Source organism: Pungitius pungitius, chromosome 15 (assembly GCF_949316345.1).
Source record: "Pungitius pungitius chromosome 15, fPunPun2.1, whole genome shotgun sequence".
NCBI lineage: Eukaryota > Metazoa > Chordata > Actinopteri > Perciformes > Gasterosteidae > Pungitius > Pungitius pungitius.
In genome coordinates, this window is record NC_084914.1 from 2,597,103 (window position 1) to 2,622,011 (window position 24,909).

Below are 24,909 nucleotides of genomic sequence, written 5' to 3' on the forward strand. Positions count from 1 at the left end.
GGACCAAACACATCATGTTGTAGCATATTGTGGTGGTGGGGGGGAGCGGGGGAGTGGTTCAGGGTGCCTGTAGTTAACGAGCGCAGCTGAGAGGCATCCTGACTGATTGTCTCCCCCTCAACAACAGTGAGCAGGACTTGGAGCGAGGGAGGCTGAGGAGCCGACTAGACACCACCCAAAAGATGGACTCACTTTATCTGCAGCTCAAGTAAAGTAAATGTACAACAGTTCAAGTCTTTAAAGGACTGTTTTTCTTCTTCTATCACTGACCTGCAGGTTCAAGACAGAGCGTTGATAATGTGATTTATGAAGCTGCTCAGGTAAGAATTACGTCTTTTTAACATCACCCTCCGGATTTGAAGAAACAGGCAAAATTTAGAAATGTTTTTAGAATCAAAATCTTGTGCCGTAGTTGTTTCCAGGTTTGTTCAAAGAGACAGAAGTATATAAATCAGTGTTAATTGTTGGGAGATGACTCTTCACCATTAAAAAGAAGCAAGAAACCTTTTCTTATGTGGTTTAAATCCTAATGCTGGAAGATTAAACGTGTCATTGGAGAGAGCTTAAAAAACAATGATTAAATGTTACTAAGCATCAGAAGCATCACAAATAGTGATATTAGTAATTACATCTTTTACATTTATGATCAATGTACATGTTGTTGTCCTGGCAGGATGTTTTAATAACTGACGAATGTGTAAAACAATTTTGTTTAAATTATCTTTACTATATTAGTTATCGTTCTTAACTACACCCTCGCACTGTTACATTATTGGACAATAAAGTACAGCCTCTCGTACCTTTATTGCTTTAATAAAATCACAAATTGATTCTTTGGTAATAATTCACAGCAGAGAGGGACACGTGACTTTTTAATCACTGAAACACAAGATAAGTATGAAGCTTTCACAAGTTCTAAGTTTCCACCCAAAACAAAACCTGCTGAACAGAATTAAATATCATAAATGTAAGCAGACAAATATGCATATTTATCACTGTAAATAGAATCGTATGAAGTATTATACAGTGTATTTTTTATTTGCTTACATATAGTTGGTCTTGAAAATACATTCATGATAATATCCACCAAAACATATTTGCATGGTCTTCTGTGTATGAAATATTGTGTTTAATCAATGGATATCAGCATTTGTTTTCACAAGTTTTCTTTTCAGAATTTTTTTTTCTTGCCAAAATGCATCTTTGAGTCCATGTATTAAAGTTCTTTCCTTCACCAGGAAATATCCGCAAAGCTGAATTCATGAATACTTTAAATCCTAATAGTTTGCGTCCATGTTTGCTGCTTTGCGTCGTCTTCCTCTTTTCTTCTCCTGGTGCGTTGCTGCCACCTGCTGTGAGTCAGTGGAACATCATCAAGGGTCTAAAAGGTGACCTTTAGGTGGGAGCTTTCCTCCAGGGCAGCGTGAGGGGTTTGACCTCCATTTCTTTCTTGGTGCTTCTTGAAGTCCACGAGGTGAACAGTGATGACGGCAGACGCCATGATGATCAGACCCACAGAGAACACCACCATCTTCACCAGGAACACGAAGGGAAGCTCTGCACCACAAACACAACACATCTGTATTTGTATTTAAGCCCTGCGTCCCTGAAGAGGAGCTTCAGAGATGCTCAGAACTCAGAAAACACACAATAATTTCTTTAAAACACAGAAAAAATGAAACTACAAACTGTCATCAGGAAGTCGTCTCCTCTTTCAGTCTTACCAGGTTTTAAGGAGCAAAGGTGTTCAGCAGTAATGAAGTCCTGGGTCCAGTGAACCTGGTTGCTATGGTTACAGATAATCACGTTGTTCAGCAGGTAGACCTGGAGAGAAGCCCCAGAGGTCGTGACCTCTGGTCGCTCTCCTCCCTCCTGACTGCAGACCTGGTCGACACATCTCAAAGTGCTGCTGATGTGAGAGTTGTGAGTCCTGCAGGTCACATGGAGGTCACATGACTCTGAGCTGCTGGAGTCCACTCGGTCCACGGTCAGTTCAACTGGAGACACTGGTCCTGAGGGGGGGGGAGGTTTCTGTGAAGAGTTTATGAAACATGGCGGCAGAAACTACCAGTGAAATGTTTACAGACTCACCTTGAACTGTGACCTTGTATTCAGATACTAGTTTGTCTCCTGTAGATGTTCCTGCTACAGCAGAATAAACTCCACTGTCGGCCTCTTGGAGATTCTTCAATATCACAGAGAATTTATTCTCAGGAAACTCAAACCTTCCAGTGAAACTATGAAGGACATTTGCTTTTCCACTAGGATCAAATCTCACTAAAGTGACTGTTTTATTGACTTTCCAGTCAACAAATAAAACCCCCTCAGGAGGATCAGCATGAAGCTTCAGGAGCAGATCACGTCCCTTCAGCACAAACACAGGAGTCTCAATGGTTCCTGTAAAAACAGTAGACACATGATACAATAAACATCACACACAACGTATGATGAATCATTCATTGCTGAATGTTACTCCATCCCTTTACTTTATTTCTCACACATTGAACCAGCGGTTCACCTTCAGCTCATCACTGCTTAACATGAAGTGACAGAGGTCTCTTAAAATGTCTCACGTTGTCTCTTCCTGAGGACACAGAGAAGCTTAACAGCACAAACTAAACCCACTGAGACCAAGTTAGTGCCCAAAGTTCTTCTTCTTGACGTGACAAAGTATTTCCATTGTGAAAAACAGGGTCTTTGTGTCCCTTTGTCCTCTGTCCCTCCCTCTCAGCACACTAATGTCCCCCAGCATCAGCTACACTGAACATGGATGCATTTAGAAAATAAGACGTCCACAGACTGAACACTGAAGGAGTTCAACTCTGAGAGGAGTAAAGGTCAACGTTTGTCTTGGAGGGAAAGATGCGTTCAGCCCGTTTCAACAAGTGGTTACAAAGTGTCTAAAAGCACCTTCAATGTTTCCTCTGTATCACACACGTCTTCTATTGGAACGCTTACAATATTCATTAGAATAAAATATGGATATTATAAAATAAAAGATAAAACGTTTTCCCTCTACAACGGAAGCTGAACGTCACAACCAGTGTGTGCAGGAAGAGGGAGGACTCAGACTTTCTGGCGAGAATTAGCTTTTTAAATAAAATCAAAAGTCCAAAACCAAAAGAGAAAAATCCAAAAACTATCAAGAAAAAACCCAAAGACACAACAAATCTGCCGACATGTGACATGCAAAGATGAAACAAGGGACAAGAGACTCACAGGGCTTAAAAACACAGGTGAGGTGCAGGTGATTGGACACAGGTGGAAACAATCAGACACTAGAGACAATCACAGGGAGGCCAGAAGAAGGCAGGAAGTGAAGCTAATCCCAGGAACACGAGACATGAAACTACAAAATAAAACAAGGCATGAACCCAAACCGTGACACAGAATGTGTGTTTACGGTCTGTGTGTGGATCCAGATCTTCACTTAAATATGGAGAATTAGTAAATATGTATATATATAAATATATATTAAACTCATGCCGTTTACTGAGACAACTTCCTGCCTCTGAGAACTCAACACAAGAAGGAACAACACCAATCCTGATTAACCACAATTAAACACAGATTAAATACATTTTTAACCCAAATTCATTTGGAGAAACAGTTCATCAAAATGAAATGTTCATAAAAGCTTTGACCTTGAAAATCAAATCGACAACAAAATGATATATATATATATATATAAAATAAAGTCCTCACCTTGTGTTTCACATGATGTCAGCAGAGAAACAAAGAGAAGCACGACGCACAGCCTCATTCTGCAGAATGGAAGAATGATGATGATTCGAGTGAAGAACGTTGTTACTTCCCTTTGAAGCAACAACCAATCACTTCAAAGATGTTAAAATAAAGCCATATATGTCTCTATGTGGATGACTTGTAACTACCTTCACATCATGACGTGGGCTCATATTTATTAATTAATGGTCTCTTCACTTCAGCTTCCCCTGCTCGTCTGTATGAACTCTTTATGACACCAAACAAAATACTTTATTTTATTATTTTTTTCTGATTGATTAGAGCCTAATTGGAGTTGTCGTAGCACAATTTCTTAGGTGAATTGTGGTTTTGGTTATGGGAAATGTGTGTGTGCTTCTGGGAATGATGAAAAGGTTTTTGGATGTTTGCGCTACAGGAAAACAGGTTTTGTGTTTTTATCAATCGAGAAAAACTGTAATAAAGTGACTGCTGCAAACCTCAGTGACCTCATGGGTTTTTATATCCAGGTTGCAGACGTTTGAGATGAAACTTTTTCTACTTTTGGTGCTATTATGTCGCTGAGACACAGAAACAGAAAATCCACATATATACAGGTTTGTTGGAAGGAAGCGTCTGTTCAGAAGTGTTTTCACTCATAAATTCAATGATATTTAATATAAAAAGTGTTTTAGTCACATCAAAAAGCACATCTTCCTACAACAAGGTCACAAGTTCAACAGCTGACTCTCTGAAGGTGTAAATGTTCAGGTGTTTATTTAAGATATAAAGTGATAAATGTCAATAACAGACCAAACCATCAATAGATTAGATTCAGTCGAGGCTTCAACACAATAAATTCAATCTGAAGTTTGTTGTTCTACTTTAACAGAAAGTGCTTCACTAACTTTTTACAGTGCGTTGTCATTTTGTCTTTGTGTCTTTAACTCGGGGTCTTCTGTTCTTGTACAACAGGAAATATAAAAAACACTTCATGCAGAAACATCATCACGCCTCCTTTCAGGTGTCTTATTCGCACCAATAGTTTTTCAACCATGTTCATACACATTCATGAATACTAAAGCAACATCTATTATTCTCTAATCTATTATACATTAAGACTTTATTTCCTATATCACTCCAACCTAAATGAATACATATTAACATTAGATCATCTAGACTCTACACTATGTGAAAGAACGAGGCAGTTGCTTTAATCATAATATATATGCTGTAACATGAAGGATTCCTCTGCTTCTGTACGGGACATTTACACGCATGTCCTTCAACTGGCTTCATTTTTAGGATGACATAGCAGGTGTTTATAGAACATTTATGCATTTCTACATGCTCCATGATGATCCTGAAGGTTCTAAATGAAACCTGGAGGCTCCACATGGCTCCACATGCTGCTATCGGTGCAGCGTTAAATCTACAAACTGTGGACACAGCGAGTGGACGAGAGCCAGAGGACACCAGGACACAAAGGACCTCACGTGCACCACTTTAAAGGCACTGTTCATGTTGATGGGAGGATGTTGTAGAGGATGCTTTTCATCTTTGGTCCCTGGAACAAAACCTTTATTTGAGAGAATAAAAAGGATCAAACATTATTGTGTCAATGATTTGTGTTCATACACTACATGAATATAAAGTGTTGTTTGTACTGTGAGTGTTAGTTGATGTTTAAGTTTAACACCTAACACACCTTTGTAGTTCAGTGCACTCACAGAGACGCCTACTTCCTCTTTTTTTAAATGTTGCACTGAAAATAGAGAATGTGTCAAAGAAAGAAGAAGCTGCAAATCATCCTGCTTATTAAATGGTTCTGATGAGAAGAGTCTGATGGCAGAAAAATGTTTGAACAAAAATAAATGATTAATCTATAATATAAAGATAAAAACACGTAATTGAAATGAATGAAAGAACTGAATAATGAGCAATGAGTAAATGTTTATGCACACATTTAAATAAAAATGTTTGTGTGATCCAAGTTTCATCCTCTTTCACAATTTGAAGATGGATCACCTGACTCATGGTCTAAAAATCCCTGGATGATCAGTGGAATTTTTTTCTCAGTTTAAATGCTTCTTAAAACACTTCACAATAATGAATAGATGCAGTAAAGCATCTGATGAGGCCACAAACGAACGCTTCACACTGGAAACATCAGTTGATGTGTGAAGGTGGTTCACACATATTTTAAACATAGATTACTTTTCTAAATTGTGTTTGTTCTACAAACCTCAAGGTTAGTCTTAATTATTTGCAATGCTTTGTAGTTGGAAGCAACATTTAAAAAGTTAAATGTTAAATGAATAATAATGTTGTTGCAGTCTGTTCAGAGAAGTTAACGAGGACGAAGTGAGGAGGAAGTGACTCTGACACAGAGACACACAACCATCACCCTCACATTCACACACACACCAATTAACCCCCAGAGAAGCATCACAATGTAAAGTATAGTCAATTATTATTGTTAAAACAAACAAAAAAAAACTGTATTTTTCAAAAAGACATTATAGCATTTTATGTCAGGTCTTTTATTCAAATATGCCAAAAAAGTCACAAGAAGTATTATATACATATTTATTCTATATTACATATACAGTATTCTGGCCCTTTGGTTTTCTCAGACAGGGAGAACAGACTTGATGATGTTCTTTCGAAACTAAGTGTTACGCCCCAGCCTAGGGGTGCCTAGGACCCAACATAAACAGGCCCCATCTTCCCCGTCCCCCAAGTAGCCACAAACCCAACTCTGTTGACGTGTAAGGTTATTTATTTCTAGAAACAAAAATAGATTGTGTACTCACGCCAAGGGTGTAAATAACAAATATATCAGTAATCTTACCTAGAAAAGAAAAATAGCTGACATGCCAACCAAAAAAAGGAAAAGAAAGACAGGAGAATCTTACCTCCCTAACTATCACAAAACAGGAGAAAAACAACCTCAGTGGGAACATATATGAACAATTTCGCACACAACCCCTCAGGGTGGCCAGTTGGGACACGAGGAGGACGAGAACGGCGTGCTGCTGCTGCCTTCCCCTCTCTCGCAAAGTACGCCATCTTGGCTCATTTTATCTCCCAGGAGTCCCGCTGCAGCCAACCAGGGCCCGGCGAGGATCTTCGGCCAATCAGCACATGGCGGTGGCACAGCCCGATCTACATAGGGAAAAACACAAACCAAGGAAAGAAACCCAAAAAGGAAATACACAGGGCACCCGGCCGTACACAAATGACCAGGGTCATAACACTAAGTTATCACATTGTATGTCATAGTTTCTATATTAAAGTATGCCAAAAAAGTCATCACAAGTATTATATACAGTGTAATGCATATTTTGACATACCATGAATATATAAAAAATCTATAGTATGGTATGATGTAATAAATCCTGAAATGTCATACTGTTGTCAGGTCGAAGGGATTCATCTTGATTTCTTCCACAAATATTAAACATTTAGCTTTGTGATTATATTTGCAATTTGAGGAAACTGGACAGGCGTCTGAATCCATGTAAAGTGGGATCAAAGGAACTGCATCATGTGAATAATATAATATTCATGTGAATAGTTTACTTGACGGCTCGGCCATTCTGTCAAATCAGCACTTTGTTGCTTTTGTTGATCTCGGGTGAAACACCGGGTGAATTGGAACATGCAGTTCCTACATTAGAACACAGAGTGGAACATTATCATGAAATGCATACGAGTAAGTGGCTGCTAATGAGAACACGTGTGGATGGAAGCAGACAGTTGTTGAAATGTGTCACAGCTGTTAACAACGTGGCCTCTGATGCTTTGGTGCCTGTTACCAACAAATGTAACTGTGATCTCCCAGATACCATCACTTTGGTCTGCGTACCTGAGGACCTGTCGGGGCGTTGCCAGAGAGACGAGGGGAAGGATTCTTTAGCTTTGTGTCAGTTTCCTACAGGCTGCATCCTTGTAGCCTTCAGCAGCCTTCATGGTGGACCTGTGCTGGTCCTTCAATTATTTGAATAACAGTATCAATATTAGGGAATATGTTTCTATATTGTCAACTTTTACTCATGTCTAATCAGCTAAAGCTATCTAGATATAGCTCTATTTATTTATCCAGGTGGATGAGTTACAGTTGGAAGGAGGTAAGGGAGAAGAAGGATGTCCACAGACTGACATCGTGAGACACCAAGCAGGTAATGATGAAGACATGGGAGACAGAAAAGGTTTAGGACGAGTTAGTGTAGAGACACCAGCAGTGGGACAAAGGTCTCACGAGTGTGTGTGTAGACACTAGGAGACAAAACGGGGGGGGGGGGGGGGGACATCAAGATGAGGTCAACCGACCAGAATGAGCCAGTCTGGCATCAACACACCAGATAGAGGGAGAAGAACGTGGGAGAACATCAGGACAATAAGTTACTCAGTCAGACTGAGGGAGACGAACTAGCATCAACATTCCAGATGGGGCTGTGAAGGAGGAGGAGGAGAAGAGTGGGACAACAACAACAGGAGCAGAGTTACAGGTAGGATTGAAGAGGAGGCTTCACTCAATCCAACGGACAGTGTAAGAGACATATTTGCTTTAATAAGATGTGTTTGTGTCAAAGCTCCTTTAAGCTACGTAGCTGATGACGTCATGATGTTCTCCAGTCGAGGTTTATCAATCTGAGGAGCAATACAACTTTGACCAACTAAGTTTTGTTAAGTAAATCTTTTTAAAAAGCTCACGGCCCAAACAGACTGTTACAGTAGTGGTGACAACGATCAACAAGGACGGAAAAGAATGCAGCTACAGACAGAAATGTTTAAACTAATGTTTGTAAGTGTCTTTCCAGAAAGACGGCGGTTAATTCATGTGTTGTTGCTCCAGTTGAAGAATCCAAATCTCCAGTGTGTTCTATGTGTGTGTGTTACTGATCTGTGTGGATGAGTGATGAGGACCAGTGGAGACCCACCTCACTGCTCCTCATCACCAGTCAATAGATAAAGTCAACAAGTCAAAGAATTATATGAAAATACCTACAACTGTGAATAAATGAATGTATGTACAAGTATGTGTGTGTGTGTGTCTGAACGGAAGAGATAAAGAGATCTTTGACAAAAGGCCTTCATCTCTCCCTCTCTCTCATCCTCACTCACACTTTTTCCTTTTCATCCTCCATCAGATTGTTTAAAGAAAATGAAAACGTAACTTTCTGAATCCCGGTCACATGATGTGTAAACATTACCTTAATGAAAAAGTCTCAACTCTTCATCTACTTTTCTCCTGCAGTTGAAAGAAATGGAGGTCAAACCCCTCACGCTGCCCTGGAGGAAAGCTTCCACCTAAAGGTCACCTTTTAGACCCTTGATGATGTTCCACTGACTCACAGCAGGTGGCAGCAACACACCAGGAGAAGAAAAGAGGAAGACGACGCAAAGCAGCAAACATGGACGCAAACTATTAGGATTTAAAGTATTTATCAATTCAGCTTTGCAGATATTTCCTGGTGAAGGAAAGAACTTTAATACATGGACTCAAAGATGCATTTTGGCAAGAAAAATGCTTCATGTAAACATTGTTTCTCTATAAGAAAACTTCATTATTCAACTTTAAAACAAATGCTAATAATCAATGGATTACACACAATATAGTATACACACAAGACCATGTAAATATGTTTTGGTGGATGTAAATAAATCGATACCCTTTGGTTTGCATTGAATCCTACTCGGAGGTTTACTGAAACTGGTACAATAAAAAATCCATCAGCCTCCTTCGTTTTTTATCTAATAAAACATTCCTCAATTTGTGGAAATAAAGTAGTAACATTTACCTGATCTTCATCAAATTTACTATTTACGTGCTGTGATGAAGCTATTGTTGTGGAAGAAGAAAAAACAGCCCTTTAAAGACTTGAACTGTTGTACATTTAATTTACTTGAGCTGCAGATAAAGTGAGTCCATCTTTTGGGTGGTGTCTAATTTACTCCACCCTCAAACAGAAGCACATTTCACACTGGATCCCTGCAGCCAGCTGGCTGCAGGGATCCAGTGTGAAATGTAACAAGTAACAAGTAGAAAACCATCGGCTCAGGAAGCTGTTGGGTTCTGAAGGCCCCTCGAGGGAGATCACACTACGATGAGTCAAAAGAGTCACCTGGCTAGAACTTTAAAAATCAAAAAGTATTTAATAACTAAACAAAGTGATAAGGAACACAATTTACAAAGTGAAATACAATGTGAATAGTAATATATTTCGCAAAATAGAGAAGTCCCCTGGTCCAAGTCTCATACGACCATCGATATTGGTGCACAGGAGGATTCTGCCAGAATCTTCTCCAGCTCAGCTTTTTAAATCCCCCTGAGGTGGAGGGGGGGCGTCTTTTGGATGTATTTGAATGTCATCGGCTCCTTCTTCAACGTATCTCCTCCTCTCAGCCTTTTCACGTCCAGGCGTGAACTCCTGCAGTAACCAGAAACCTCTCTGTCTTATCTCTCCCTCACATTCCAATGCATTCTATGTAGAAACATCTGGCTTCATGCCTCAATGAGTGAATATAACACAGCATACATAGTTTGTCTTCATCTTATAACTAGTACACTTCGATTACAACACAACATATAAGATCACAGTTCTTAATGGTTTAACACAGGTTATGTGGTGCAATACTTTGCATCCAGTTGCTCATCTAATACCTGACAGGAGGAAAAACTCCCAAAAAACCCTCTTTTGGGGAAAGATGTGTTGAGGATTAAATATAATCGTGCAAGCTCACGCTAGACGGCAATTACACTTGAACAATAATTTAATAATAATAATGAGTGGAGGCCGTGTATGACCCGGAGCACACCAACATGTTGATAAAAAGGCTGCACGCACTCTCAGGGTCACGTCCATACGTGGGACTGGGTGACCATGGCTCACACGCAAAACAGCCTTAAAATGGAGTGAACCTGTTGCTAAAGAACTACACGCACTCCCAGGGTCAAATGTAGATAAAACAGAATATTGAGACTAACATGTCTCACACACAAACTGTCTCAAGTATGCAGTGAACTCATGAACAACAGGAGACGTGATGATCCGAGAGCCTGAAGGGATGGACGCCCCTGTGCTCCAATGGGGCTCTCCGAAGGTCATAAACAAGGAGCCGCCTCCATCATAGTGAACCAATCAAGAATGCTTTTAAAGACTATACACTCACCGGCCACTTTATTAGGTACACCTGTCCAACTGCTCGTTAACACTTAATTTCTAAGCAGCCAATCACATGGCGGCAACTCATTGCATTTAGGCATGTAGACATTGTCAAGACAATCTCCTGCAGTTCAAACCGAGCATCAGTATGGGGAAGAAAGGTGATTTGAGTGACTTTGAACGTGGCATGATTGTTGGTGCCAGAAGGGCTGGTCTGAGTATTTCAGAAACTGCTAATCTACTGGGATTTTCACGCACAACCATCTCTAGGGTTTACAGAGAATGGTCCGAAAAAGAAAAAACATCCAGTGAGCGGCAGTTCTGTGGGCGGAAATGCCTTGTTGATGCCAGTGGTCAGAGGAGAATGGCCAGACTGGTTCGAGCTGATAGAAGGGCAACAGTGACTCAAATAACCACCCGTTACAACCAAGGTGGGCATAAGAGCATCTCTGAACGCACAGTACGTCGAACTTTGAGGCAGATGGGCTACAGCAGCAGAAGACCACACCGGGTGCCACTCCTTTCAGCTAAGAACAGGAAACTGAGGCTACAATTTGCACAAGCTCATCGAAATTGGACAATAGAAGATTGGAAAAACGTTGCCTGGTCTGATGAGTCTCGATTTCTGCTGCGACATTCGGATGGTAGGGTCAGAATTTGGCGTCTACAACATGAAAGCATGGATCCATCCTGCCTTGTATCAACGGTTCAGGCTGGTGGTGGTGGTGTCATGGTGTGGGGGATATTTTCTTGGCACTCTTTGGGCCCCTTAGTACCAATTGAGCATCGTTGCAACGCCACAGCCTACCTGAGTATTGTTGCTGACCATGTCCATCCCTTTATGACCACAATGTACCCAACTTCTGATGGCTACTTTCAGCAGGATAATGCGCCATGTCATAAAGCTGGAATCATCTCAGACAGGTTTCTTGAACATGACAATGAGTTCGCTGTACTCAAATGGCCTCCACAATCACCAGATCTCAATCCAATAGAGCATCTTTGGGATGTGGTGGAACGGGAGATTCGCATCATGGATGTGCAGCCGACAAATCTGCGGCAACTGTGTGATGCCATCATGTCAATATGGACCAAACTCCCTGAGGAATGCTTCCAGCATCTTGTTGAATCTATGCCACAAAGAATTGAGGCAGTTCTGAAGGCAAAAGGGGGTCCAACCCGTTACTAGCATGGGGTACCTAATAAAGTGGCCGGTGAGTGTATATTCCGAGCGCACTTTGTATTAAGCGCCCTTTCATTGCTGTTGCTAGACAGATTGAAACAGGTCCGTATGACTGCAGGACTGAATACTCCTGTCACAAATAAACATTGTCATAGTGCTTTGATTAAAGTCTCAAGTCTGGTCCTTGCTTTGCGTTCACGATAAGCACGAAGCACGGATTCAAGAGTTTGAATCCGGAGTAAAAAAAGAAAACAAAAGAAAAGTGTGAAAGACACTGTTGAATATTGTTTTGTCCCCGTGGATCCTGGTCAACTTGAGGACGTTTCTCTGGCGGTGGTTCACCCGGTGAGACGGCAGGTGATGGAGGTCGGGTCGCCACCCGGCCCTTAAAATACGGAATCGTCCCGTATTTGAGCCTGAAACAGCGCCTCCCGCTTTGATCCAATACCGTATTTTCCCAGTTGTCTTCAATGCAGCGTCCCTGCAAATAATCCCACCCGAATTCTGTGAAGACTCGTCCTACTCTGCCCCTGATTGGGTCATTCTCGCTGCCGTCGTTGGTTTGATTGGCCGTGGACCTGAAACAAACCAATCACAGTCGGAGGAGGGCGGGTCTCTTGGTCGGAGGCAGCTCCCTGAAGTTTTGCAAAAGTAACGACGAGTGAATCACTAGGCAGTGTTGCCAATTTAGCGACTTTGTCGCTATATTCAGCGACTTTTCAGACCCCTCCAGCGACAATTTACAGATCTACCGACTTTTCCTGACGTTATTGGCGACTTTTGGTGACGTGAAAAGAACGCATCGTTCCAACGCTTCTCCTCAACGAGCAGCAGGTAGTGTCGTGAACCTCCCCCCCGTCCCAAAGCACTGACAAGCGGCCGAGTGCTCGCGCAGCGACGCCTTCCAGCTGCAGTCCGTGCAGGAGACGTTCACCGCTCCACGTCGAGACTGCAAATGAACCGCGCATGCGCGAATGTAAACGGAATATGTTCTTATCTGACCAAATCTAATCTAACCAGTAACCAAAAAATTAAAAACGACGTTACTATACCGCCTTTACTCACCAAGCACAGCCTTTGCTAAAATTGGTGATATTAACAAGCGCATGAAAACTTTAAAACACACTCAAAAGGCAAAGCCGAACAACAGTTCCACGCAAAACACGCTGCCATTTATGGTTAAAAATGTGACTGCAAACAAGGCTGAGGCTATACTGGCGTTGGTCATCGCTGAGCACGGTTCCATGCTACCACTATTCATCTCATATACAGCGTAAAAGGGTATGCAAATTAGGCGATGGCGTCATCTGGCGACTTTTAGGACGGCCAATAGCTACTTTTCTTACTGAGGAGTTGGCAACACTGGCCCCGCAACGTCATTTGTTTTTCTGTACAACCTTAGATGGAGGTCCAGTTAAAGTGATCACGGTGCTGCTGGAATGGATCCGCTCGGATGTCACGTGTCAACACGAATAGAACTAAAGGACCGAGAGCTGGGGGGGGGGGGGGGGGACTAAAGGGTGGGGACGCTTTCCAGGGAAGTTGCTCGAGGCGGTCGATTTGTTGCTGAATGACGTTGTGACGTCGTTGCGTGATGACGTCATCAAGAAGAATACACATTACGTTACTTAACTTAATTGACTGTCCGTCTCCGTAAAGTATGATTTGACATTTGTTAGTTCAGATTTATTTGTTCATTATCACATATTTGTATTTGTAGAAGTATTACAAACAACACATTTCTTAATAAGAACAAAACATTATTCAACTGAATTATTGCACAATAATGAATATGATTGATGATTTTTTTCGTAATAATTAGTAGCCCTAAACATTCTGAACAGTTTTATGCAGCGTATTGGTGGTTAGTCTAAAGTTAGTATTCAAACCAAAGCTGCAACAAGCCATAGTTTTCTGCTGTATGTTGTTTGTAGCCACTTGTTTTTCATTTTCTCCTCCTTTTCTCTCTTCATGTCCTCCTCTCCTTTTACTCTTTTCTCATTCTGTTTCCTCTTCTCCTTACTCCTTTCACATGTTCTCTTTTCTCTACTCTCATGTTCTCTCCTTCCTGCTGCCAGTTCTTCTAAAATCACAGCGACTTTTTTCATCCTCTCCTCCTCCAGAATTCACCCTTTCACCATCTCCTCAAATGAACCCTTTCCAGACTTCTCAGACCTCCCCCCCCTCTCTGCAACCATCTTACTCATCTTTGTCTCATTTCTCCTCCTCACCACTGACCTCCTCAGTCCTTCTCTCCTCTGGATGACAGGGGGAGAAAATGAGGACAAAGTGAGAAATAACCGACATCTTGGGACAAAAAGACCAGGACAGAAGACAGTGTCTCATCTTTAGTGCGTAACAGTGATCATCATCTCCTCTTTCCTTCTGCTCTCATTGAGGAATAATGTCTGGAATAACCTTCACCCCCCCCCCCCCCCCCTCTTCATCCACCCATCACTTCCATTTGGTCCCCTTGTTTGAAGCAGTCGTCCTGTGGATTCTGGCTCCTCTCATGTTTGGCACAGAGATGTATTCTCATATTAGTGGAGGATGACGTCATGCGTCTCAAGACGTTTGTCCTTCGCTCACCCTCTGTCCCTCCACAGATGACGTCACGGGTTTTGAGTCTTCGAGGTAGAGAAGTTGTAAAGGTTTTTATTGATGATGTCGCCATCTTGTGGCTGTAGAGCGTATTGATCAATAAGAAGAGAAGGACCGGAGTAAATAGGACGGAGCGATGGTTCATAACGGGACTCCTGATGGATGTCCGTGGCTGTAGCTGTAGTCACGTGGTCTGTCGGGTCAGAGACGCAACGATGGAGCCACACAGTTCAGGTACTCGATTACAAACCAGGGGTCCACAGAGATGTTTGGAGCTCGTTGGAGACGAGTCATCGATTGCTTCAGATCAATGATGAAGAACTTTTAACTTGTGTCACAATATTTAACATTTAAAACATTCAAAAAGGTCATTGTTCCCCAAGGTCTATAAAAATAATCATGATTACAAGGAAAATAAAATGTTTGGAGAAAAAAAGTTTATTAAAAATCATATTCAATAATAAAACTGTAATGCAATGGAAATACATTCTTTAATACGTTGATGATTATTTCTATTAGTTGAACTTTGATGATCAGGTCAAGTAATCTACTATTCACATGATATTTCCTGGTGAAGGAACGTAGACTCAAAGATGCATTTTGACAAGAAAACCTTCATAGTTCACCTTTAAAACAAATGATGAAAATCCATTGATTTATAGACAAAATATCACACAAGACAATATAAATGCTTTTGGTGGATGTTTTCTTGAATGTAGAATATAGATTATATGTAAGCAAATAATATAAAATACACCATATAATACTACATATGATCCTATTTAGAATGGAAAAAATACACATTGCATATTTGTCTGCTTGCATGTACAGTATTTACTTGTACATCATTCTTTTAGCAGGTTTTGTTTTGGGTGGAAAGTTGTTAAAGCGTCATAATGTATAATACTAAATACAACATGGAAAAATATTAAAAAAAAAAAAAATCTGTTTCACACATTCAGCACAGTTGAAACATTTTAGTTTTTATACATTGACCTTAAATGTAAAATATTAATATCTCCAATTGTGATGCAAAAAAAAAAAGGTAAAAAACTGAGTGTGAAGCTTATTAACATTCAATCATTGTTTGTTAATCTCACTCCAACATCACACTTGTGTAGAAGAGAATCTTTCAGCATTAAAGCAGGTAACATGAACCAAAACATAAAAAGCTTCAATAAGGCTGCAAACTACCAGCAGACTTCTGGGATTTAATTGTTAAATTCTGACCATCTTCTCCCTCGAAGCCGCTTCCTTGTTGAGTCGATCCAGCAACTGACGTTCAAGTTCTTCCTGCAGGATGAATCACATACATGAGAAAAGGTTACTTGCTGCTTCTTTTAAAAGGTGCTATTTTCCTCGTGAGGAGTCATCTCCTGATGATTATCAGTCACTGATTTAAATACTTCTGTCTCTTTGTCTAAAACTAATGAGTCTGTTTTTCTAAAATACATTAAACTGCTACAAAACCCATGTTGGGCTCTTTTCACAAAGAGTTGAGAGGAATCTCTCGGGGTAGAAAGCACATCACACTGCAGCATGAGCCATAAATAAAGCAGCTAGAACTTTAACATCATGTAGAGTACGTTCCACTTTCACACTGCAAATGATACTTGTTCTGTGTCTCTGGACTTGTTCTCTGTGTAAAAGGAGGTTTTTAACACAAGTAACAAGTAGAAAACCATCGGCTCAGGAGGAAAGTGGCAAACTGGTGTGAGCCACCACGTAGAAGCAAACAAAACAAACAAACAACACGTGCACAACAGAAGAAACAAAGCTGAAGAGGACTAATGGCCACAAGAGACCAGGTTTGGATCGATGGATCATCAGGTTCCTCCCAGAGGATCTGAGCACAAGCAGCAGGTGTGTGCACGTAGCAGGTGTGTGCACGTAGCAGGTGTGTGCACGTAGCAGCACGAAGACACCTGGAAAACCTGGAAACAACCTTGGAACGAGGTTTGGATTCTAAAAACATTTCTTAATTTGTTGAAAAAAAAAAAAAAACAGCGCTTACCTGAGCGGCATTCTGAATACGTCCTATAAAGCTCTTTCTTGGACCTGCAGGTCAGTGATAGAAGAAGAAAAAACCTCCCTTTAAAGACTTGAACTGTTGTACATTTACTTTACTTGAGCTGCAGACAAAGTGAGTCCATCTTTTGGGTGGTGTCTAATTTACTCCACCCTCAAACAGAAGCACATTTCACACTGGATCCCTGCAGCCAGTCGGGGCAACAGGCAAATGTCACCCGGCTGGCTGCAGGGATTAAAATGAATGAGTCCTCTTTACAATAACAGATAACCTTCTAAACAGAATGATGAGTAAATACTGTACATGCAAGCAGACAATGTGTATTTTTGTAATGGGTGAAAACTTAGAACTTGTTAAATCTTCATACTTGTCTTGTGTTTTAATGATTAAAAGGTCCCTCTCTGTACTGTGACTTATTACCAAAGAATCAGTGTGTGTCGTTATTAAAGAGTTAAGATTAAGAGTAAAGACACCTGATGACCTGTTTATAAAAACTGTCAGAGTTGAAAAAGATTTGATTTCTTCCCTTTTTTTCAAGAATAAAAATATATAACAGAAGCTTCCTAAATCCTGCAGCTTAAATCTCACCAATCAGGTGAGGCCTTAAAAGTCTAAAGTGTAAATCGTTGCTCTTTAGGAAATGATCAGATGAAAGGTGACATGAAGAATCAAACCAGGTACCAAAGCTTCCTGCAGGACAACAACTTATTTATGACTTTATCAACGTTGATCTTAAATGTAAAAGATGTCATTACTAAGATCTTGAATTGTGATGCTAAGAAAAAGCTACTTTTGAATGTGTGTGATGCTCAGTAACATTTAATCATTGTTTTTAAGCTCTCTGATAACGTTTGTGTAGAAGAGAATCTTTCAGCATTAAAGCAGGTCACATAAACTAATACATAGAAAGCTTTAATAATACTGAAAACTACCAACAGAATTCTGGGATTTGGGGAAACTTTCCTCTTTAATCATTGAAGGACCTGTCAGGTTTCTTTACCTTAGGGTTGTACTCGCGGGTCCCATGTTCCACTGAGATGTTGGTGCCGATCACGTCCTGCAGGATGAATCACATACACAAGATCTCAGTTGCGTATTTAGCGACATGGACCCTCCTCTTCATCAGATTCAATGTAACATTAAGAGTATCTTCATGACGGTGGGTTTGCCGTGAATGTTTTAGTTTAACTTTATTGATAATGTGTCACAACACAGCGACCTGCACGTCTTAAATAAAGTGACGTGTGGTTTAATGTGAGGCTTTAGAAATGAACACAAAGAGATTCTGGATTTGCTCATGAAGCCTGAAACAGGTTTTAGTAACAGACTGCTGCCAGTTTAGTGTTTCCCATCATTCTAACAAGGGACCCCCCCCCCTCATGAAGTAGTAAACCTGGGGGAGACACTGCAGGGATCAATGGGAACAGCGTCCGACTCGTGTCATTGAGCCGTCACTGGTAACCGGGTTCTGGTTTTCTTTAAGTCACACAGCATGTGGGTCGATACTTGTGTCCCTCTGTTGTTTTAGCGTCTCCTCTCTGAATGACGCCATGTGTCCATCATCCCAACGGCAGGTCACATGATCTGAAGGCACCTCCCATCACATTGTAACATGTTCTGTGAGCGACACATTCAAAGTTTGTCCACATTTCTTCCCCCTTAAATTACTTCCACAGGATTGAGATGCTGCAGGAAATGGACCCCCCCCGTATTGCATTATCTATTAATTTGATTTTCTAATTAATGTTTATTAAACGTGCATATGTTCTTGTACCAAGATATATTATGTCCATGTGGAGGTAAGAGAACGAGTTCTGCTCCCAGTGGCCCTGAGGTCCAACATGAACTGGACCAAAAGTAAACGCTGCAGAGTATTTTCTGTGTGTTTGGTGTTTTTAATGCGTTTGGTTGTTGCTGTACACGTATCATATTATTGTTGTTCCCATTTCATATTGAAAATACATGTTTTTAAAGCAACGCGACCTAAACACAGATCACATGGGCTGAATTCAACAAGTTGAGGCCTGTAAACAAACATTGTACCTTTAAGTTACTGCATGCTTAAGGGTACTTTGTAAAGTATGATACTGTGTAAAGTACCTGGAAGTGTTACTCCAGAGATGGAATAAGTTTCATAGTTTATTTTCACAAAATATATTTTATTAGTGTTTAGTGTTATATTGATATTAATAAATACAAATTAAATCAAATGTGTTGTCCTTGTTAAGGGCTGTTGTCATGACAACTGACTGTGTAACTTGTACTTTTACAGCGAGCAATTTATCCGTTGAGACGTTTATGACCCGACGTTGAAAAGAGGTTGCAAAATCGTTTAATGTTTTTCAACGTCTATTCGTTGCATTATAGACGGAAAAAAAAATGTTCATGCAATGTCTTTTCAACCCAAAAATGGTCACTGGGTCACGTTACACTGGGTATCCAAGTTAGTTAATGCAACTTTTGATATAGGAACAGCAACTCCAAATATTCTACTATAATAAGCAATTATTATGGAGATATAAAGATAATCGAAGCACTTACAGCATTTTCATGAGGGATTTCACTCTTTGTGAGGCTTCGTTCAACAATAACCTTCATGTCTGCGTCATAGACCACAACAACTATCTGTGATGCTATTGGCTGCCTGATTGATGCCCAATCGGGCTAAGAAATTAATTAATTATTGTTATAAATATAAAAGATCATTTTCACAATCATTTTTAATGTTAATATTTGTCGGGGACCCCCCAAAATCTAAAAATAAATTCTTATAGTGTGCACGTAGCAGCTAGTAGCACAAAGCCACCTGGAAACAACCCCAGCACAAGGTTTGGATTCTAAAAACATTTTATTATTTTGTTAAAAAAAATGAAGTAACACTTACCAGAATAACTGAATGAACAAGATCTTCAAATCTTCTTCCTAAATCTGCAGGTCAGTGATAGAAGAAGAAAAAACAGTGCTTTAAAGATTTGAACTGTTGTACATTTACTTTACTTGAGCTGCAGATAAAGTGAGTCCATCTTTTGGGTGGTGTCTAATTTACTCCACCCTCAAACAGAAGCACATGTTGATGTGATGGATGTTTGTGACTCTTGGAGCTTGAATCAAAACAGCAAATCATGACAATCCCAGTGTGATAAAAAGCACCTTTTGGTAATAAATCACATGTATATTATTTGCTCATGTGATGCAGTAAAAGGCGTCCTGTGTTGTACAGATTGTACAGCGCTCTGAGGCAAACTGGGACTTGTGATATTGGACTATTTAACCAAACAGGTGGCTCCATAGTTATGGAGGACTTGGAAACATTGAGTTTCTATGTAGAGGAAACAAAGGATTTTACACATGTTGGGATTATTTGTTGGAATGTTTACTTGGACTTACTGATTATTCTCCTTTGATGATGACGAAGCCAGAAAAATAGGCCCACAAACAAGACAGTGACAGTGAGAATGCAAACAGCAGTCATCCAGCCAGGGTGAAGAGGAGGATCTGTAAAACAAAACAAGAAGATCAGAAGAGTCTTCCTGGTTTAAATGAAGCAGCACAGCTGAGAATGTGTCACATGTTCACAACCTGATGTGCTTCTGACGGACTGCAGTTTGGATTGTGAAAACATCTTTGTAACGTGATCTATAGTAAGAAATCATTTTATTTATTCAATCAAAACAGACATTTGTTCTTCTGACTTTTATAGTTATTAATGGTTGACACAATAAGATGTTTTGGGGGGAGGAGGGGCAGAGGGTTCATTATTATCATGAAGTCGTCTCCTCTTTCAGTCTTACCAGGTTTTGAGGGACAAAGATGTTCAGCAGGAACGAAGTCCTGGGTCCAGTGAACCTGGTTTCTATGGTTACAGATGATGGTGCTCTTCAGCAGGTAGACCTGGAGAGAAGCCCCAGAGGTCGTGACCTCTGACCGCTCTCCTCCCTCCTGACTGCAGACCCCTTTAGGACACTTGAAAGTGCTGCTGATGTGAGAGTTGTGAGTCCTGCAGGTCACATGGAGGTCACATGACTGAGCTGCTGGAGTCCACTCGGTCCACGATCAGTTCAACTGGAGACACTGGTCCTGAGGGGGGGGGGGGGTTTCTGTGAAGAGTTTATGAAACATGGCGGCAGAAACTACCAGTGAAATGTTTACAGACTCACCTTGAACTGTGACCTTGTATTCAGATACTAGTTTGTCTCCTGTAGATGTTACTGCTACAGCAGAATAAACTCCACTGTCGGCCTCTTGGAGATTCTTCAATATCACAGAGAATTTATTCTCAGGAAACTCAAACCTTACAGTGAAACTATGAAGGACATTTGCTTTTCCACTTGGATCAAATCTCATTAAAGTATCTGTTTTATTGAATTTCCAGTCAACAAATAAAACCCCCTCAGGAGAATCAGCATGAAGCTCCAGGAGCAGATCACGTCCCTTCAGCACAAACACAGGAGTCTCAATGGTTCCTGTAAAAACAGTAGACACATGATACAATAAACATCACACACAACGTATGATGAATCATTCATTGCTGAATGTTACTCCATCCCTTTACTTCATTTCTCACACATTGAACCAGCGGTTCACCTTCAGCTCATCACTGCTTAACATGAAGTTACAGAGGTCTCTTAAAATGTCTCACGTCGTCTCTTCCTGAGGACACAGAGAAGCTTAACAGCACAAACTAAACCCACTGAGACCAAGTTGGTGCCCAAAGTTCTTCTTCTTGACGTGACAAAGTATTTCCATTGTGAAAAACAGGGTCTTTGTGTCCCTTTGTCCTCTTTCCCTCCCTCTCAGCACACTAATGTCCCCCAGCATCAGCTACACTGAACATGGATGCATTTAGAAAATAAGACGTCCACAGACTGAACACTGAAGGAGTTCAACTCTGAGAGGAGTAAAGGTCAACATTTGTCTTGGAGGGAAAGATGCGTTCAGCCCGTTTCAACAAGTGGTTACAAAGTGTCTAAAAGCACCTTCAATGTTTCCTCTGTGTCACACACGTCTTCTATTGGAACGTTACAATATTCATTAGAATAAAAAGGAGAAAATATGGAACATTTTTAAATGAAAGCTGAAACGTTATCCCTCGACCACAGAAGCTGAATGTGTGTTTACGGTCCGTCTCCTGATCAAAATATGGAAATATTAAATAATTATAATAACTGGCTGAGAGCAATGGGTGTTGAAGGATTGTTTTGAAGGACAAGCCTCTTCAACATTGCGTGGAAATCTGGGACAGTGCCAAAAGAGTGGCAGACCGGGGTGGTGGTGCCTCTCTTCAAAAGTGGGACCAGAGAGTGTGCAAATTACAGGGGTCTCACACTACTCAGCCTCCCTGGAAAAGTCTACTCCAAGGTGCTGGAAAGGAGGGTTCGCCCGATAGTCAAATAGGTCAATAGGAGAGTCTACAGTTCGGGGGCTGCGGATTTCATGGCTGCTTTTTGCAGACAATGTGGTCCTGATGGCGTCCTCGGTCTGCAGCCTCCAACTCTCACTGGTTTTCAGCCGAGTGTGAAGCGGTTGGGACGAGGATCAGCACCTCCAAATCTGAGGCCATGGTTCTCAGCAGGAAACCGAAGGATTGCCTGCTCCGGGTAGGGAATGTGTCCTTACCCCAAGTGAAGGAGTTCAAGTACCTTGGGGTCTTGTTCACGAGTGAGGAGAAGATGGAGTGTGAGCTTGGAGAATCGGAGCAGCGGGGGCGGTGTTGCACTCGCTTTACCGCACCGTTGTGACGAATAGAGAGCGGAGCCGAAAGGCAAAGCTCTCGATCTACTGGTCAATCTTCATTCCTACTCTCACCTATGGTCATGAAGGATGGGTCATTACCCAAAGAACTAGGTCACGGCTCGGCTGGTGGAGGTACCTGGAGTTTAAGGAAGCGGTGCCACGGAGGGTGAAGGTGCTGCGATTGTTTGGGAGAAGTTTCGTGGCAGTTTGTTACTTTTATTTAAATTTCAACTATATATGACCGTATAATACAGTATAAGTACGACTTATCCACAGGTTGATGCTGCTTCGCCTGTTGCCGTTTTCTTTTCATATTTTGACAATATGTGGCAATACTATACGGCCCATAAGAGTACGAGTGTCAGCCTATTAGGAGTCTAATGCTGTGTTTCTAGTGAGCTGTGCCATTTTATTTTATTGCTGTGGTGTTTTTATTATTCATTATATTATTGTATGGACTGCTGCCCCTACAGACTTCCTTTTTGGGCATAATGACTCTGTTGCTTCCACCTGGACCCTTTAACAATTAACCTGTGAGGACCTGGGGCCACGCTGAGTGTTGCTGATTGATGGAGGTTAAAAAAAGCCATCGGCAGCTACCATTGGGGGACAGAAACGGCAGGGGGGAGGGGGAGGGGCAGACGAAAACGAACAGCGGACAGCGTAGACGTGAGTACGGCTTCGTCACCTATTACAAGTATCACTTCTGGATTTGAACTTGGGCCGACAGTCTGTAAACGGACTCCAGCTGTTAGACGGTTCATTTCAGTTGGATTGTTCCTGATGGACGGATAAAGTGTTTTATAAAGTTATCCCTGGTGTTCTGTGTTCTGGTTATTCAATAAGTGTTGTTGGTTGTAATTAGTTTAGTCATAAAACGCTGATAAGTGATACAATGGCTTCAGCTAAGCTAATATGGACTAATGGGCAAATTATTTTGCGTGAGTAGATTCCATTCAAAGTCAATGCAGACGCGTCTGGTCACGAATGGAGCAGCGCGTTCGACGTGAAGAAGCGAAGCGAATCGAGTTGAAATATTGTAACTTTCATTCAGGATTTTTTTCTTTTACTTCGCTGGAATTATAAGTGTTATTTTCTAGTTAAATAAAATGTGTTATTGTATATCATCGTCTAATTTGACTTATTTTTTATAAATCTAATAGTGTTTGACTAAAATTACCCATTAAACTATAAGTACTTGTTCCAAATTGTGAAGGGTTGATCAAAGTTTTTCACACACACTCAAACTGATGCTCTTTGCATTTGTTTTCATCACCAGATATTTGCAAAATAACACGACTCATTAATGCTGCCTCTTTATCACGGCAAGTCATTGTATCACGTAGCCTATCGGCGCATTATTAGTAAACCAATAATAACCATCAACACCAGTACTCTAAAAGGCCGTGTTGTCAAATACATATATACCTATATATTGGCAAATTACGAAGAAAAAAACTGCTAAAAATAAGTTGGAGCAGCTGCCTCGACTAAAACAGGAAGTTCCTCTCAGAGTTACAGTGGCACGATGTGCGCTAACTGTCTATTAGAGAAATAGTGCTACGGTATTAAGCTTTGACCCAATATAGATATAAAATAAAGTGCTCACCTTGTGCTTCACATGATGTCAGCAGAGAAGCAAAGAGAAGCACGAAGCACGACCTCATTCTGCAAAATGGAAGCGAGGCGATGAAACCAGGAAGTGAAGAACGATTCACTTCTAAAGGGGGAGGACTAAAGGGTGGTGGACTAAAGGGTGGGGTCGCTTCTCTCGGACATGTACACTGAGGGTAAAATGGAGGCGAGTTGGGTGGAACCAGCTGAACAGACGTAGGTTAAGATCAGATAACGGAAATCTATTAAATGACTCTGTAAGAGAAACGAAGAGTGTTTTTCTCTCAATCAGCTGTGCGACAAAATGAGAAGCTGAGTCCAGAGGAAGGCGGTGTGGAGCCAAAGCCCGGAAGCTGGTAGAGGATTATTTGAAGGAAAAAGAGCAGAAAGTTAAAACAAAGACATAAAGAAAAAAAATCTTATCAGACTCCAGGAGCGATCGGCACGAACACGAGCTGTGATCGAAAGTGAAAACTTGCCAAAAAAATCGGAAGTTGCTAAAAGCGGACCGATTCACAAAAGGTCTTTTAGAAAATGATTTCCGCTTCACAGCCTGGCATCTACACAACATTTCGCTCATAAAAATAACGAGTCGTGCTAAGCTTCCAAAAAAAGTTCGTCGCTGAAATTCCAGTAAATTGTCGATGCGTCTGTGTTTGAAGCAGAACTAGTTTCTTCAGAGCGTAATAGGATTTTGGTCGCGAGTGGTGGCACGGTTAGACACGTGATCGCTTTACACCAATGAGGTAGCAGCTATGTGTCAACAGAATGGCAAGATGGCGGCTCCCATGGTTAGATTCAACGTTACCGATAATGGGGAAAACACCCGAATGTAACTCCTATGAGGTGTCCTCTATCTTTTTACTTGCGATTCT

At 41.0% G+C, this 24,909-nt stretch overlaps 1 protein-coding gene and 1 long non-coding RNA gene across 3 annotated transcripts; both read right to left on the minus strand.

The window, feature by feature from the left end:
* Positions 1 to 805: 805 nt before the first annotated feature.
* LOC134105227 (uncharacterized) lies at positions 806 to 24,514 on the minus strand. Of its 2 annotated transcripts, none has more exons than XM_062557781.1 (4): positions 3,706 to 3,783; positions 2,092 to 2,397; positions 1,725 to 2,012; positions 806 to 1,557 (listed from the first exon to the last, which is right to left on the minus strand). In XM_062557781.1, the coding sequence occupies exons 1-4, from the start codon at positions 3,761 to 3,763 to the stop codon at positions 1,382 to 1,384; spliced, it is 828 nt and encodes a 275-aa protein (XP_062413765.1). In that variant the 5' UTR covers positions 3,764 to 3,783; the 3' UTR covers positions 806 to 1,381. The 2 variants fall into 2 exon arrangements, with proteins under 2 accessions (XP_062413765.1, XP_062413764.1); XM_062557780.1 differs by lacking the exon at positions 3,706 to 3,783 and adding an exon at positions 24,030 to 24,514 and having other exon boundaries at positions 808 to 1,557.
* Positions 15,079 to 20,704, minus strand: LOC119206774 (uncharacterized). The gene is made up of 7 exons (XR_009942473.1): positions 20,479 to 20,704; positions 20,267 to 20,323; positions 20,075 to 20,182; positions 19,572 to 19,615; positions 17,688 to 17,744; positions 16,673 to 16,716; positions 15,079 to 15,951 (listed from the first exon to the last, which is right to left on the minus strand). It is a non-coding gene; the product is annotated as an uncharacterized LOC119206774 (long non-coding RNA).
* Positions 24,515 to 24,909: the final 395 nt, after the last annotated feature.